At 46.6% G+C, this 16,456-nt stretch overlaps 1 protein-coding gene across 3 annotated transcripts in view; it reads right to left on the bottom strand.

Annotated features, from left to right (window-relative positions):
• IL1R2 (interleukin 1 receptor type 2) overlaps positions 1–16,140 on the bottom strand; it is a 34,042-nt gene extending 17,902 nt beyond the window's left edge. The window contains exons 1-3 of one of the 3 annotated variants that reach the window (XM_027621802.2): positions 15,972–16,138; positions 15,633–15,723; positions 449–576 (exon numbers count right to left, since the gene is read on the bottom strand). In XM_027621802.2, the coding sequence (XP_027477603.2) occupies positions 449–576; positions 15,633–15,649 (145 nt within the window). In that variant the 5' untranslated portion in view covers positions 15,650–15,723; positions 15,972–16,138. Of the gene's footprint in view, positions 1–448; positions 577–1,611; positions 1,714–15,632; positions 15,724–15,971 lie in introns of those variants that run through there. The other 2 variants (XM_027621803.2, XM_027621804.2) reach the window with 2 other exon arrangements.
• Between the last annotated feature and the right edge of the window lie 316 nt (positions 16,141–16,456).

Genomic DNA, 16,456 nt, shown 5'->3' with positions numbered 1-16,456 from the left:
GTGGTTAAAATCTAAAAGCATCTTTTATTGAGGGCAAAAGCACCACTTCCTTGACTCACTCTTTGGCAGGAATGACTGATACCCAGAGCAAGCTCCGTGCAACAGAGGAGATGGTTAGGAGGAAGGATCTGCCCCACCTTGCTCTTTGAAAACAACCAACTTTACTAGATAAACAACTACTTTCCCCAGAGAAGCTGCAGGCAAGCTCTCTTCAGCTGAGAAGAGATTTTTTTTAAGACTGTATTTATTCATTTGAGACACAGAGATACAGAGAGAGAGAGAGAGCATGAGCAGGGGGGAGAGGCCAAGGGAAAGGGAGAAGCAGGCTCCCTGCTGAGCCAGGAGCCCAGTGTGGGGCTCCATCCCAGGACCCCAAGATCATGGCCTGAGCCGAAGGCAGACGCTTAACCATCTGTGCCACCCAGGCACCCTAAGACTCACTTCTTACCTGTGCGTTCCTCAGGCGGAATGGTGAAGGCTGAAACGCTCATTACCAACATGTAAAAGATGAACATTTTTTCTGGCAACTTCTGGAGGACACAGGAGGTGGAGCTCTCAGGTCCAGCACTCTGCAGCCTATAGGAGGAGACAGAGGGGTCACCAGGAGCCACACACAGCCAGAGAGACAACACCCTGAAGACAGTCCCAGAAGCAGGTTCTAGAGGCTTCACCTGATGATAGAAACTTTTTGCCTAGACTTTAGACTTTTTAACAAGAAAAATGCCGAAGTTTTGGAGTTGCTCCTCAATAGCTACATTCACTGAGCACACCTAATATCAAATCCCCAGAGTACTTACAAGGTGTCTTGGAATAGGTGTTCCATATTCTAAGTGTCTCTCCTGAAGTGTGCCTTAGCATGCCCTGCCCTGTGCTAAGATGCTCTTTCCTCAGCTATGGCCACTGCTCAGGTTCTCTCCTCCTTCAGGTCTCTACTCAAGCATCACTCGTGGTGAGGTCTTCCCCGACATTCCTGTGTAAAACTGCACCACCCTTCTGCCATTGATCAATGCTCCACATTTTTCTTTTCTACACTATTGCTCTCTATGGCATTCACCATCAACCGTGTCTCCTCCCTCTGGAAGGCCAGCTCATGGGCTCAAAGATCCTACTTTATTTTACTCACAGCTATATCCCTAACTTCTATTTGTTGAATGAATGAATGAGTGAATTAATCACTAGAAGTCAAAAGGTCCTCATATTTTACTTGTTGGAGAACTTTTTCTATTGTTTTTATGGATTAGCTCTTACTTTACATACAATTCCGACATACACTGTTGGATTATATATATTATATATACCACTAACTCTCTGGTCTAGAGCATGCTGGTGGGGGCAGGGAGAGAAATAAGGTCCAAATAGTGAATAGGTTACACAAGTTCATGAAGCACTCCTGGTCACATACCTCCCCGAGACCAGAGCACCAGGTGCCTCCGTATCTCCCTGCAGTTCTCACACCATATCGTAATTACCTGTTGTATTAGCTCCCCAGTGTCCCAACAATACTGCCAGCAATCCACCTCAACACTCAACACTGAAATGCGTCAAACAATCGCCAAGGCGATCATGCCAATGGTGTAAAATGATTCTGGCTCACAAGTCTGTGGATCTGACCTTGATCAGGCTGGGTTAGGCTTGGCTCCAGGCTTTGGGTGGGATCTAAGTTGGCTCCATGTGTCTCTCATCGTCCCTGGACCTATGACTGCCTGGGAGATGATCCTCTCCTGCGATGGCAAAAACGCAAGCAATGTGGGCAAGAGCACTCAAGGCCTTGCCCAGAACTAGCTCACTCCCGTCTGCCCCATATTCCACTGGCCAAAGCAAGTCACGTGGCCAGAGCTGCCATCAGTGGGGTGGGGAAATTACCCCCACCTCCAGTGGGAGGAATTCCAAGTTCCGTCCGGAGGGGAAACACGTGGGAGCAACCAAGACACCTACCATGACTGTTTCTTGTCTGGCTCCCCATGGGTGGGGACAGTCTTGAGAAGAGAAGCCCAGTCTTGTTCATAGCCCTCAAGGCCTACAAGATACCCAGTCCCAGAAAATACCAAGGAATATTTATGATCAGAAACCTAGCAGGGAATTGGAAGTGATGAGTGAGTCCAGGAAAAAAAAAAATTCCCTCCCACCACCCCTCCCCCATTTCCTTAAAGTTTAACTTGTTCCCTGTTCTTGGAACAGATACTATTCTGTCTCACAGTAAACCCAGATGGCCGTTAAATGGCCAGGGCAGGGTTGGCAAACTGAGGAAGTAGTCCTTGCATGCTAGAAGCCCTTGCTCATCAGAAGGCATGAACTCAGAGTTGCAGTCTGAACTCCCCCTCTGGTGATGAGGAGCCGGAGCGGGTAGTGAATGACCTGAGATTTTCCCCTTAGCTGGGTGTCTGCCCCAGGGCTGTTTCCCCTAAACTCTTCCTGCTTCAGCATGGTCCTATCCTTCACATGTTTCTGAAACACAAATATATCCTGTAACTTGAACCACTAACCCCAGCCTCAGGTTAACCAGGCCACTTGATTAGCATAAACGTCACATCGACATTGACCAAGTTGCTTTGTCCTCTGCACCCACATTAGCGTCTCACGTCCCCAGATGTACTGGTCCCAGCCAGACTCACTGGTTCTCTAGAAAGTATATGAAAGAAGTTGGAATCAAATACTCATGTATAACCAATACCACATATCCGAATAAGCGAATGAAGTCAAAGATGGTGACACAGGCACACATGTAACAGTGACAGCTACTGAGCTGAATACTGAGCATCTATTCTCTCATTTTACCCCCATGATGTGAATATCATGCCACTCTGACAGATCATATAATAGAAGAGCTTGACTAATATCTTACAGCTTGTAAGCAGGAATTGAAGTTTAAACCCAGGACTACTGATTCCAAAGCCCTTACTCTTCAAAAATATAGTTTCTATGACAGATGCTGCTAGTTTCCTCCTCTAATATCCACCCTGGATATGAGAGGATGGATTATAGAAGCCCTGACTCAACGAAGCACAGCACTAGCCCACACAAAGACTACATTTCCCATCCCCCTTTGCAACTAGAAGTGGCCACGTGACAGAATTTAGGCCAATAAAACGTAGGTGGAAAACTAGGCTCCTCCTGGGAAGTTGACTTAAAAGTCTCCTCAAAAGACTTCAAAGTCTCCACTGGTCTTCCTTTCTGCTGGCTCAGTATGGATGTGGTGGGTGGATTGAAGCCACCATGTTGGGCCACAAGGCACAGGCCACTTGCTGACAGTGCTGGGGCGACAAGACAGGAGCATGAGTCCTCGGTGGCTTGGCTTCGTGGAATTGCTCTCCCATCCTAGACTATAGGCTTCCTGTGATACACAGCCAAACCTAATCCCAATATGCAAACTTTCCAAAGTTTATGAAAAGGACCCCAGGGAAGGAGCCCTGCTGTCACCAGTCCGCAGTGATACTGCAGACTCAACAGTTTCAAGCAGTTCTGAAGATTGACGCTAAGAAGTCATTTCAACTCAAAGGCAGGGGGAGCTGAGCAGCCTCCCTTCAGAGGGGAGCACCCCACAAGACAGGTGCAGGCTTAGCCTTGAATTATGTGGTTTGTAACCAAGTTTAAAATTATTTTGACACCAGAAAGTCAGGCTGTGTCCATGCAGGGGTGGTGGTTAGCTGAGGCTTCACAGAGCTACAGAGCAGAAGGGGTCTGAGAGAAATCTAAGCCCCTCACTTTCTTTTTCAGGTGTTGAAAGTGCCTTGGACATTAACACTCTTCTCAAAATGGCACATGTGGTCAGGGTGAGAAGTGGAGATGTTTCAACAAGGACCCTGTTCCAGCGGAACGAAATCCTAACATGTCCTCCTCAAGCAACAGCCATTCCCTACCCCCTCTTGGCCCTCTCCAACCCCCCCCCCCACCTCAGGGACCCCTACAGCCAAGGGAATTGTGTTGGTTTCCCTCTGAGGACTTCGGCAAAATAGCTGCTTCACTGTGACCTCTTCAGGAAGTGGCTTCAGGCAATTAAACCACAAACACGGATCATTTTCAATCATCAAAACCCCAGGAAAAGGTCAGAACCAAAATTGCCATAGTGTGGGAAGTACTAAGTCTTTGGCAGGCCCGAAGGAAAGAGAATTTGTTCTGCCGAGGCTTGGAGCAAAACTTGCCTCTCCTGCCCTACTTTCTTTCAATGTATCTTTAAATTACAGACAATTTGAATTTCTGCTTGAATCTGAGTGGACCTCCTTACTGGAAGAAAGAAATTTTAAAGGCAGCTGGTTCCAAGAATTTGAGTGACTTTTTTTTTTTTTTTTTTGTCACACAACCATGTTTTACTACACCCAGTGTTTGAAAACCAAGGAATGAGAAGAAAAGCAGGTCCAGGCATAAGGAAAGGACCAACAATGTGTGAAGAGTTCGAGAAGGAGAAAGAACACAGTAAGGTGGAAAGACTTGTTAGCACCACACTGAGCCCAGCTCTCCGGGCTCAGCCTCCTGATCACAGATGGGACACAGAGCCTAAGAGTATCTAGCTGTTGGCTTCACCTTCTCATTTAAATCTGAAAAGTTCCAACAGACTAGGAAGGTGAGAGAATGGTAAAACACCAGTATGTATTTCACCTCGATTCACTAATTATTAACATTTTGCTTTATGCCCTTTCTCTGTCTCTCCCTCTCGGTCCTCTCTCTCTCTATCTCTCTCTCTATATATATATCTACACACACACTCATATACATATGTATATATATACACCTACATATTTTTATATATACATATTTTTATATATATGCATACATATTTTCCCCCTGAACACAGGAAAGTTGCAGACATCCTCACACTTCACCCTAAAGACTTTAGAATTCATGGAGGAACACATTTTTAGCAGACTGAAAACAAATTAGTAAGTAAATGATAGAATCATCGTTCCAGAAATAAATCTTCAGGAATTTAAAGTCATTCAACATCTTACTCTATAGTCTACTTTAATATATCTCTTAATCCACTGAGATTAAACTTTATTTCTATTGTCACCTTGTTACCGGATGTTTGTAGGCAACTGTCCATCTCTGAGTCAGGAGATACAGTCATCCAAGAAAGCAAAACAAAGGTAATAGATCTTGAATATTAATGAAGTCAAATAGTTATCAGGCCTGATGCATACCATTCGTCAACTCCAGTGTGTAAAATAAATCCCTAAAAACCAATACATGTTGTGGCAGGTGTGTGTTATAAAACCTTTTGACACCCATGGGAAAATAAATATTTGCATCAAAGTGAAGCTTGGAAATTTTTTAAAATTCAAAGCAGAAGCAAAATAAGAATTATTGGGAACTCAATCTCTGGAAAGCACAAGACATGAAGAGTTTGGGGAATAAGGAAATATAAATTAATAATATGGTCGTATATTTTTCTGCCTCTGAAACTAGAGGCAGAGAAATATAGGACCAGGTTTGAAGCAGCTTTTTTTGAAAATACACTGGCTCAAAGCAGAACCCTTGACGGATTGTCCACAGATTATTTTTGGTTCTACAAAAAAGAGAGAAGCTAGTTTCCCACCACACACACCCCCTCCCTCAGAATTGAGGGAATTCAGTGCAGCATAGTGGGAGTGTTTCTGGTCTGCATGGCCGTGTCAGAATGAGAGGACCTCAATGTCCTTGACCCTGGTGGGGCCTGGGGAGATAGGATTGTTTCCTAGGAGCCGTGGCACAGGAAGACCCATCTTTGGGCCACAGTGGGCTGACTCTCAAAGGGAAAACTTAGAGAAGCTAACTAAGACTTGGCTCCACTAAGCGCTACAGGCCCTCTTTATATTTTACTTTCTGCCAACAAGTGTCCCTTCTCTCTAAAAGTACCCTTTCCCCGTCAAACCTTTTGGACTTGGCCAATTTCTGCCCCAAGAAACATTGACTAAGAGATTCAGTAAATCAATCCAACTCATCTCCCCACTCATTCAAATCCTCTGGTCACACTTTGCATTCCCAGTAAGGCGGAATCATTCAGAGCCCCCAGCAGACTGGACCATCAACCAAAGACACTTCCTTCACCTTCTTCCTGCATCAGGCTCTCTCACAGGCTAGCCCCTGACAAGACCACTCCTCTAGCTCAGAATAATTGCCATCCTCCTACAAAATGACTGATGTGGAACTCCAACCACAAGGCCCTTGGCAACCACAGTATGAATCCACCAGGCTTCAAGTCCTCCCAGCCTGATATTTGTGTAAGAGGAATTTTCTACTCTGAGCAATTCCAGAGAGCACCATTCAGGAGCCTAGTAGAGTGCATCATCCCCATTATAAACATGAGGCAATGGAAATAGACTCAGATACATTAAATAACTTACCCAAGGCCACAGAGCTAATGCAATGATAAAGTGGAATGCAAACCTGAGTCAACACAATCTTCAGCCTTGGTACTCCTTCTCTGCTCTGTAGAAGCACCAGAACCCAGAGCTAGAGGTGGCTCCAGAAGCCATTAAGCTTAGCAGCCCACCCTAGCAGTCTTCCCAAACCCAGCATCCTCCATAGGGGGCCAAGTTTACCCCTCAATTAGACGGACACTTCCAGTCTTGGGAAGTACACATGATCAGAAACTTCTGTCAATTCAGAATGCAAATTTGCCTTCACCTAAACTCCACTCCTTGGTCAGATTCCACCCCACAAGGCAGCTGAGAAGTCTAGCTACATCTCACAGCAGTCCTGAGAGTTAGGGAGTCTATACAGGAGAGCACTGTAGAAAGCATGTGAGAGACCTGACTGAGAATCTGGTAGAGCAAACGGGAGTCCTGCCTCCCTTGTGGGCCAGCTGGATGGTTTGGTGTCAGGGGTAGATCATACTGCCTCTGAGAGGCTCAGTCTGCTCATCTGTAACAATGGCTGCAGCCTGACACGTAGCACAGGAGAGTCAGATGGCGTGTGATACGTACAGAGGTCAGCACAGTACTGGCAAAGAGAAAGCACTCGACAAGGGGAAGCATTTTACAGAAGCAGACCCCAAAGTTCAGGAGGTGAGTAACTTTCTCAGGAGCACGCAACTGACAGAACTGAGGGAGAAGTCAGAGCTTCCCTGTCTGCATTCTTACTAAGTCCTGCTGAAGGTCCATCCCACAGCCTGAGAACTTTGGGTACCATGGTCAATAACTTACATAACACCAGCTACTACTTAGAAAGGTGTTCAACTTTACCTAGTGGAATCAATAAGCCTGATGCCTAAATCCATGTCACAGCAGTGTGTTTAACATGGAAACACACAATCATACATACATGCACACATGCAGGCAGCACCTACCATGGCATTCTGATGCCTTCATTCAGACTGACCTTTAAGCACACAGAGCAAGAGATTGAAGATTCCTGGAAGCTGGATTCACTCTACCATTAACTAGCTATGTGAGCTTAGGCAAGCCACTAGCAATTTACCCAATCTGGGTCACAGTTTCTTCATCTCTAAAATAAATACAAGGGCTGAGCTGCTGAGAGCTCCCAGGTCCTTCCCAGCAGCTAGAAGTCCTGGATTCCAAATCAGTCTGGATTTGCACTCAGGCTTCAGCCCGGGGCACAGCTTCCATTTCTAAAGCACCAAGTCAGGGGCCTCAATCAGATAACCACCAAATCTCATCAACTCACTTGTGTAAGTCTCAGAGTTAGCAAATAGCAGAGCCAGGACTCAAGACTTCTGAGTTCTCCTGGGGATGGAAGTCCTAGCTCCGTTGGGCTACACTCTGGTTAACGTTAGCCAGTAACCAGACATTCTGTGCTGTTATGGGACAGGAAGCACACCCTCTAAGCTGAAGGTGGCTTTCAACCTCCTATAATCTAAGTGTATGTAGTAAACACCTCAGATATTTGAATTATCAGTCATCCAGAAAACTTGTCCATCTGAAATATAACTCAGACAGAGGAAACAAGGACAGAAAGACCTGAACAGCTAAAAGAGAGCCAATAAGATCCTGGCACAAAGGCACGGATATTTTACTCACAGAAGCAGCTTGGCAGCTCTCTTGCAGCACCTCTTTCTCTGTGTCTACGAGTGTTGTTGCTTCTCAGAGTGGCGACTATACTTTCTAAGGATGGCCACAGTAGTATCTCCCATCTTAATGTGGTCTTCTGCGATGTGACTGGGCCACTCTGCCATCAAAATGTGGAGTCCAACTCACCTCCCTTGAATGTGGGCCAGCCTGTGACTGGAGTCTATCCAACAGAATGATGCTGGGTGAACGCTTCCATCTGGCATCCGTGGGAGGCTTGCTCTGGGGAAAGCCAGCCACCATGTAAGCTGTCCAACTACCCTGAGACCACCTCGTAGGGGAGGCCACATGTAGAGGGTCTGATTCACAGTTCCAGCTATGTCTGGCCTCACAGGAATCCCCTCAAAGGCACCAGCCATGTGAGTAAAGCCACCTTGGACTCCCCAGAAGAGTCTATTCACTAGCCGAGTTTCACTGCTTGAACTCAATCAAACCACGTGGAACAGAAGAATCGCCTGGCTGTGCCCCTCTCAAATTCATGACCTACACAACATATGAGTTATAATAAAATGTTTGTTGTAAGCTGATAAATTCTGGGGCACTTTGTTATGCAGCAGTACACGACCAGAACGCTTAATCAAAAGCAGATTAGAGGTAGCAAATTAGAAAGAGGGAATGGGCTGGCAGAAGAGAGCACCCAGGGAAGGGAGAGGCAGCTGATGGCCCAATAACACAGGAGACAGAAATACATTAAGATAGATGCATGGTGGGGGCCGGGGGGGGGGGAGAAAAACACTAAGACAGCGCATGAACCAAAAAGTACAGCAATCAGGAGCCATTAAGAGCAGAAACCAGTGGTCCCCTCCACTTCCCCGTGCCCAACTGAGGGTATCAGGGTGCCACAGCAGAAAACAGTTGATGTTCGTGACGATTTCCCTGAATCACGAAGAACAGTTAAATTTTGTTCAGAATCCTCTTTCTCTAAGTTGGGACAGTACATAACGTATGTGATGAGGATAATAGTTTAATTACCTTCCAATGTATTTCTCTTACTACCTCCAATTCTTCTGCCACTATGGCCCAAAGAAAAGGGAAGAGCAAAGCCCTCCTCAGAAAGGAGGGAAGGAAGTGCATGTGACATATTCCTCCCTGGTAGGAAGGGGAAGAAGAAAAGAAAGAAAGAAGAAGAAAAGGCTTTGGGGGGCTCCAGGGTAAAAGGAAGGAAACCACAAGAGGAAGTAGGCATATTGGCCTGCTCCCGACTCTGAGTTCAAAACCCGAATGCAAAGAGACAGAAGGCCTGCTAGCCTTAGTTTCTCACTGATGGGGAAGAAATCCAGATATTTCCCTGTGCTTCCTGTAGGGAATGGGAGGTAAAATCTGGTCTAATTTGGGGCTGCCATGATGAAGGACAAGGTGACCTGGAGCTGGATATTCAGTCCATAAGGAGCAGTGTGGCCAAATATGGAAACATGTCTCCACCAGTTGGTAAGCACCACTTACTTAAGCCCTGAGCTCTCTGCCCTCTGCTACTGTGCCTTTCTTGGGGCTCCTCAGAGATCCTCCTGGTCCAGCAACAGATACTGTAGCATCTCTTCTGATTGGTTGGTGCTCGTCCCCTGCTGGTTGTCAAATATTTTGAGTATCACCTGCATAAGTGGTCAGTCGAAGCCAGAGGAGAAACGTGGCCGTGGCCAAGACACAGAGAGCCTGTGGAGCCAATGAGGGGCACAGTGGGCCCAAGGTGGCCATTGTGGTGGCACTGACCCATCTGCAAGATCAGACCGAAGGTTTTCCCAGCTGCAGACCTCAGCAGTAGATTCAGCAGGACACCCCATGACCAGCCAGGTTCAGGGACATCTCCGTGGAAACCAGTGAAGGCCCCAGGCCATCAGGTGTGGACTGCCACCTTCCCCATCATGCCCTGGGGACATGGCTTCCCTACTCTCAGACTCCTTCCTGGCTAGAATAAAGCAATAGGTGAGAAACTCTGAAAGTCTGAGCATTTACCCCCAAAGAGACTGAATAAATCTAAGAGAGGCAGATGTGAGCCTGCAAGATGGAGATGACATAGACTACTAGGTTTAATTCCCCTTTCCTAATGAAAAGGGACCTCAAACACCAAATGAGATTCTTGTTAGAAAAGTTATGAAAGGTATATTTTTTGGCATCAGTTTGCAGTGGGTATAAATTTTCACCCTGCTACATATATTTTAGAAATATATCCTTCCAGGGACGCCTGGGTGGCTTAGTCAGTTAAGCGTCTGCCTTCAGCTCAGGTCATGATCTCAGGGTCCTGGGATCAATTCCCACATCCGGCTCCCTGATCAGCAGGGAGTCTGCTTCTCCCTCAGCCCCTCCCCCTGCTTGTACTCTCTCTCTCATAAATAAATAAAATATTTAAAAAAATATTTCCTTCCCAAATTAAGTTGTCAAAAAAAGGGGGGATCTTCTCTTTATGCATTGAAAGATCATCTTCCATCTCTAGAAAATGTGCGCACCCAGAATGGCTTATCCTCTGAGGGTCACAGAAGGTGGCAGCTTTCCCCAGCCCTGTGTTCAGCACGTCCATACGAGCAGATAAAAGTCAAGCAAAAACGAACAACCGAAAACCCAAGCAATTTTTTTCTCTACTGTGTGGGGAAATCCCTTGCCACAAGAAAGCTCACTATTTAGCTTGAAGACAGCCCAGACTGACTGGGTTTTCCACAGACCCAAAAAGTCCCCAGAAGCCATTGGCCCTCCTCTGTGGAGGGAGTGGCTGGGAGTGAGCGTTCCATTCACACACATAGCCCCTCTGGCTACTCTCAGCGTTTCGACGCCCGACCACCTTGCCCCAGTGCCAAGAAGAGATCTGTGAAGCTGAACAGTCTGAGATCCTGCCTCCTCCCCTGCCACTTCCATCTAACTGAGCAACATGCCATGGTAGACAGACTCAGGCTAACCAATACCTGGTACTTTTCTACTTTGGGGTACACATAGGATGCCACGTCTCTGTACCTTAAAGGTAGGCATAGAGCCACATGACTGGTTATAGCCATGAAAAGTAAATGGGAGGGACATGGGTCACTTCCAAGCCTATGCATTTCATTTCTGGTGCCCTACCCTCCAACACCCTTTTCTCTGAGCCCTTGTTTATTGATGGTGGCCACACAGGATTATCAGGTCATCCTGATAGGAGGCTGAGGTCTACTTCCATCCATGGATCCACCCCCATTGTGTCTCCATGTCTGTTTCTCCTTTGTTAAGTAGGAGAAACACCTATTTCCAACCCTGGCACCCATGTCAAAACGATCCAACAGATGGTCTCCATGAGTTCTCTTTTGAAAATGTTCTCAAGTAGCTATGATGAGCTGTCGTGGTCTGACACAGCTGACCAATGACAATGATACAGCATGAGCCAGAGAAACTTGTGTCGTATTAAGCTACCGAGATGGTTTAGGTTGTCTATACCTTGGACTGATAGGCACAGCAATCAAAGACAAGAATTAGGACATCGTATTCGTTCTCTATTGCTGTGTAGAAATCCCACAAACTTAGTGACTTAAAATAACACCCATTCATTAGTCATTCTGCCATGGGTCAGATGTTTGGTCTCAACTTGGAAGAAGTGTCTGCTGAGTGTGTAACGGACTATCAAAGCCCAAGGTTCTGTTCCATGTGTCTATTGGTAGAAGTCAGTTCCTTGTGATTGTATAAACTGGGGTCCCCACTTTCTTGCTGGCTGTCAGCCAAAGCCACTCTCAGCAGCTGGAGGCTGCCCCCTGCTTCCTGCCCTGTGGCCATTTCCACAACAAGACCGTTTGTTTTTTCAAAGCCAATGAGCAACATCAGATGTTGCTTCCTGTCTCTCTGACCTCTAGACCTTTTTTTTTAAAGAGCCCACCTGGTTGTGTCAGGCACGCTCAGGAAAATTCCTTTTGATTAACTTCAAGTCAACTTGTCAGGGTCCTAAATTGTACCTGCAACTGTGGTATAAGGCAAATCTAATCACGAGGGTGATACCCCATCACATTCATATAGTGCACCTTCATTCGGGGGAGGGGGAGTTATACAAGGACATGGAGAGTGGGGGTCATCTTAGAATTCTGCCGACCACAGACATTTAAAAAAAAAAAACATTCTGATGAACATTAGCTCTAGAAAATCCAGGACCCTTCCAATGCTTTACATTTACTTCTTCCTTGCTCCCAAGTAAGGAAACCTTGGCCCAAATATTCTGAAGCCCTGCTACTCAAAGTGCGGTCCATGGACCAGCAGCATCACTTGTGAAGAAATGCAAAATCTCAGGCTCCACCTCAGACTTAGGCATTGGAATTAAGGGCATATCAACAAGATTTCAAGGCAGTTGAGAAGCTTTGGTCTTTAGATTGGCTTATTCTTAAATAGAGTAGTCAGATGCCTACGTGGAGTGAGAACAGATATTATACTAAATCCCTGTGCCCTGATCACTGCAGCCCCTCAGTGTGGTTTCTGAAATTGTGCTGTCAGAATCGTATAATCTGATGATGATGATATTGAAGATGGTGATGCTAGCTAACATTTACTGAACATCAATAAATGCCAGGCAGTAGGCAAAAGTTTCCTTTAATTTCCCCAACAATGTGTTATTATTTTCATTTTAGAGATGAAGACATTGGGGCTTACAGGAGTTAAGTAACTCCTCTAAAGAAATACAAATAAAAGTGGGGGGAGGGCCAGGATTTGCCCTTCATCCCTTTCACTCGGAGGGTATGTGATCATATTGTCAGAAGCTGTCAAAGCCAGTCCGCAAATCACGAACTGGGACCTGGGCCAATTCAGCTTGTGAGTACGCATTATTCCACCAGAATGTTAATGTTAGTCTTCACTGAATGTCTTTCCCAAGAGACAAGCTCATTCCAGTTGGCCACTGGCCTTATCACTCATAGCTTCACAGATTTGACTTACTGCCTGGTCCCCGAGTACACTCAAGTTTGAAATCCCCAATGAAGTCCATGTATTCTTAAATTTCCCCTTGACGTTTCATGAAAACTTTGGGTGGTATGAACACTTTCCAGAGATCCTTGACAATAGCAAAGAACCTCTGCTCCCTACCCCATCCCTGTCATCTGATGAGTGACACCAACATCCAGAAGCTAAGTTACTGGTTTTAAGATAATTGGTTTTAAGTTGGACTCTTTTGGCCCACAATCAAATGCCATAATCATTCACCTCCTTGTGTTTCGGAAATTGTTTATGCTTAATATGAAACAGAGGTTCTTAACCAAAGTGTGTTTCAGAAACGTTTGCAAGGAGTTTAATACAGATTCTCAAACTTCTCTCCTGTTCACGCTACTGGTGACTAAAATGCCCATTTATCTGAAATTCATCAGATAAATTACAGGTTCAGAACACAGGGTTTGAAGGAAGAAGGAGTCCCTGAAGAGTTAATAAAAGGTAGGACAGTAAGGAGTGTAAGAGATGGAATAGTGCCGTGGATCTCAGCCTTGGTTATACATCAGAACTGCCTGAAGGCTTTAAACACTACTAAAGTCCAGGTCCCAGCCCCCAACATTAATGATGTAATTGGTCCCAGGTACAGGGATTTTTAAGAGCTCCCCAGGTGATGGTAATACTCAGCCAGGGCTGAGAACCACTGGAGCAGGGACTCTGAGATGCTAGAGGATCATCAACTCCACCACTGTTTCTCTTGTGGCCCCACTGGATTTGGCCCATCAGCCGGCCACAGAGGCTTCCATGTTCCCTTCATCTTTTTGCTGCCCTTTGCCGCCCTCTTCCCTCCTATGTTAAGCAATGTTCCTTCGTAAGTGGAGAACAAAACTGGTAGGAGCCTGAGGTCAAGTTCCAGACACTGAGATACTTATTATTCCCACTGTGCCTATTTGTCCATCTGTTAAATAGAACTCTCCTATTTAAGACCTCCAGCCTCTAGCACTCACGTCAAACCCGGCAGGTCCCTGTGAGTTCTGTTTTGAAAATGGCCTCAAAACGTTCTTGTCCTAAAACAACTCCCTGGTCAGTTTGCCACTGGATGTAAAACCTCTTGTTATCGCCTAAGGAAGTGGTTCTCAAAGTGTGGTCCCCAGACCAGCAGCGTCAGCATCACCTGGGACCCTCTCCCTCGGACACCCTGCATGCAAGTACTGAATCAAAATCTGAGTGGATCCAGCAGTCTGCTTACTAAGCCTCAGGGGTGCTAGTGCACCCTCAAGGTTGAAAAGCACTGACCAAAGCCACTGCCATGACCATGTGCCCCTGTCTGGACACCTGGTAATGGTAACAGAAAAAGACAACTTGAACACATACGACTCGAGCTTTGTCACTTGGGTTTTCATGTGACACTGACTCTGTTAACCCCAGGGGAGGGGAGGAGGGACGGGGTCTGAGGGTCTTGATCACACAGGGGTTTGTTGTGTAACAGCTGGGGTGTGAGGTCCGGCAGGGGCCAGAAGGTTGAGGGGACACCTGCTGGTAGGGCCTGGGAGGTGCTCCCAGGCAGCTGGGAACAAATAGGGCAGAGACTGTCCTCCCAGCTCCTCTGACCTTATCCAAGCTTCCTGCTGGCTTTTTAGGGTAACCAAAGAGGCTAAAGATGCAATGGAACTGGACAAAACTAATGAGATATGAGAGAAGGTGCTCTTTCTGTTTTGCATGTGGTGATATCGCACTGAGCCGGTAGGAAGGGGCCCACTGCCCTCTTGGGATGGCAGAGCTCAGAGAGACGGACCAGGACAAGAGTGAGCTTGGTGGGGTGGGGTGAACTGCAGAGACGGAAGCCGGCAGCATCCCCCAAACAGCTAGGAGGGCCTTGCAAAGTCAAGTCACTCAACTGCCTATTTACAGAAGAGGAAACCCAGACAGAGAGGAGCCTTGACCTGGATCACAGCACATCAGTGGCAGAGCTGGGGGGCCACGAGGTAGGGGGCTCCTGAGGGAGCTGGGGTTCCACGAGGAGCAAAGGACTACCAAGGAGCGATTCAAGAGAGAGTGCCAAAGAGTGAGAGCCAACGCTTCGGCCGCACCCACGGTGTGCCAGGCTACTCCAAGTGCCTTACATGATTCATACACATTTACTTTTCCCACCACCTTATGATCCTCCCCACTGAGTTCACTATTTACAGATGGGGACACCGAGAGGTTAAAAATAAATTGTGCAATTTATTTAATTATAATTGAGGATAAAAAGCAACTTTATTTTAAAAAATTGTACCCAGTGTTATTATTTCACAAGAATGAAGCAAGGGATGAAGGTAAGCTTAATGCTTCCTGGCTTTCCATTACTGGCAAGCTGCTGGCCACTGGGTAGATGATCTCTGTTCAAATGGTACCCCTTATTCACTAGAGTATAGAATTTTTTAAAGACAGTTATGATATGGACACACACGTGACATCATACACAGCTAGGAAGAGGCAAAGTCAGAACTTGAACACAGACCCTTTAGTCCCACGGCTCACACTTTCCTACCATGATCTGCTTGCTACTCCTCCAAGACAACCCGGAGCACTGGCGCTCAGCCAGCTCTGAAAGCTCGAGTGTTAGAAAAGTTATACCTACTTTCAAGAAGAAAACATGCCATACCGGAAAACCCCCTGACCTTCCAAAGAAGAAAGCCTCTAAATTCAGGGTAAGCCTCACAGGCACAGCCTTATCCCAAGGTGACCTTTTTGCAGCTATGAATCTCCTTTAATTGGATCCCACAGCATTTTTACCTGTCACTTCGAATCATAGAAGATCCTCAGAAATCCTCTGATCCAGCCCGTTTTTGACAGAGACACTGAAGCCCAAGAAGGTCAGGGTCACCTTCCAACAAACAAAGGTTGAAGAGATGAGGAATGCCACCCAGCGAAGGCACCCAAGGTCCAGAGACATCAGGAAAGCCACGTGAAGCTCCATCCTGAAATGGAACCCAAGGGTCCTAACCCCCAGATTTCTCTCCTTCTCTCTCTCTCCCCCTCATTCTGTAATTCCGTCTCTCTCATTCATTCTCTCTCTCTCTCTCTCATTCCCTCTCTCTCTCTCATTTTCTCTCTCTCTCAAAAGTCTCTTACCTGCAGCCCTGCATTCTTCGACCTTGTTGCTTCTCGCCTGGGGAAGGCTGCCAGGCCCAACTTTTACCTTCAGTGGAAACTCGGCAGTCCAGGCCGGGATTTATATCCCCGTCCTCCAGGGATTTCCTAATAGGGCTTGTGTCACTCTCTCTGACTGAGTGGCTGTGGACACACCTTTTCCCTCCTCATAGGGGAGCACCCTCCGGGGGACGGCACTAGGTGCATGATCACTCAGATGGGGAAGTGGCCAAGGAAACTGTGCGTAAGTTTCCCTATTTTTTCTGTGACTCGCTAAAACTTCCGTGCTTCAGCTGAGAGATGGTTTTAAAGTGATGTCTATTTTGCTGGCCCTGGCCCCATCAAAGAGGAAAGGAGGTCTTGGAGTCTTTAGCCAGTGGGACGGTTGATGTTCGCCTCCACAGAACATCCCTTCGGGAATAGGAGGGAAGTTAAGCTTTGAGTCCCCCGGTTTCCAGTCTTATATG

This window comes from Zalophus californianus, chromosome 8, assembly GCF_009762305.2.
Source record: "Zalophus californianus isolate mZalCal1 chromosome 8, mZalCal1.pri.v2, whole genome shotgun sequence".
NCBI lineage: Eukaryota > Metazoa > Chordata > Mammalia > Carnivora > Otariidae > Zalophus > Zalophus californianus.
This window is presented reverse-complemented; position numbering and strand designations above follow the sequence as displayed.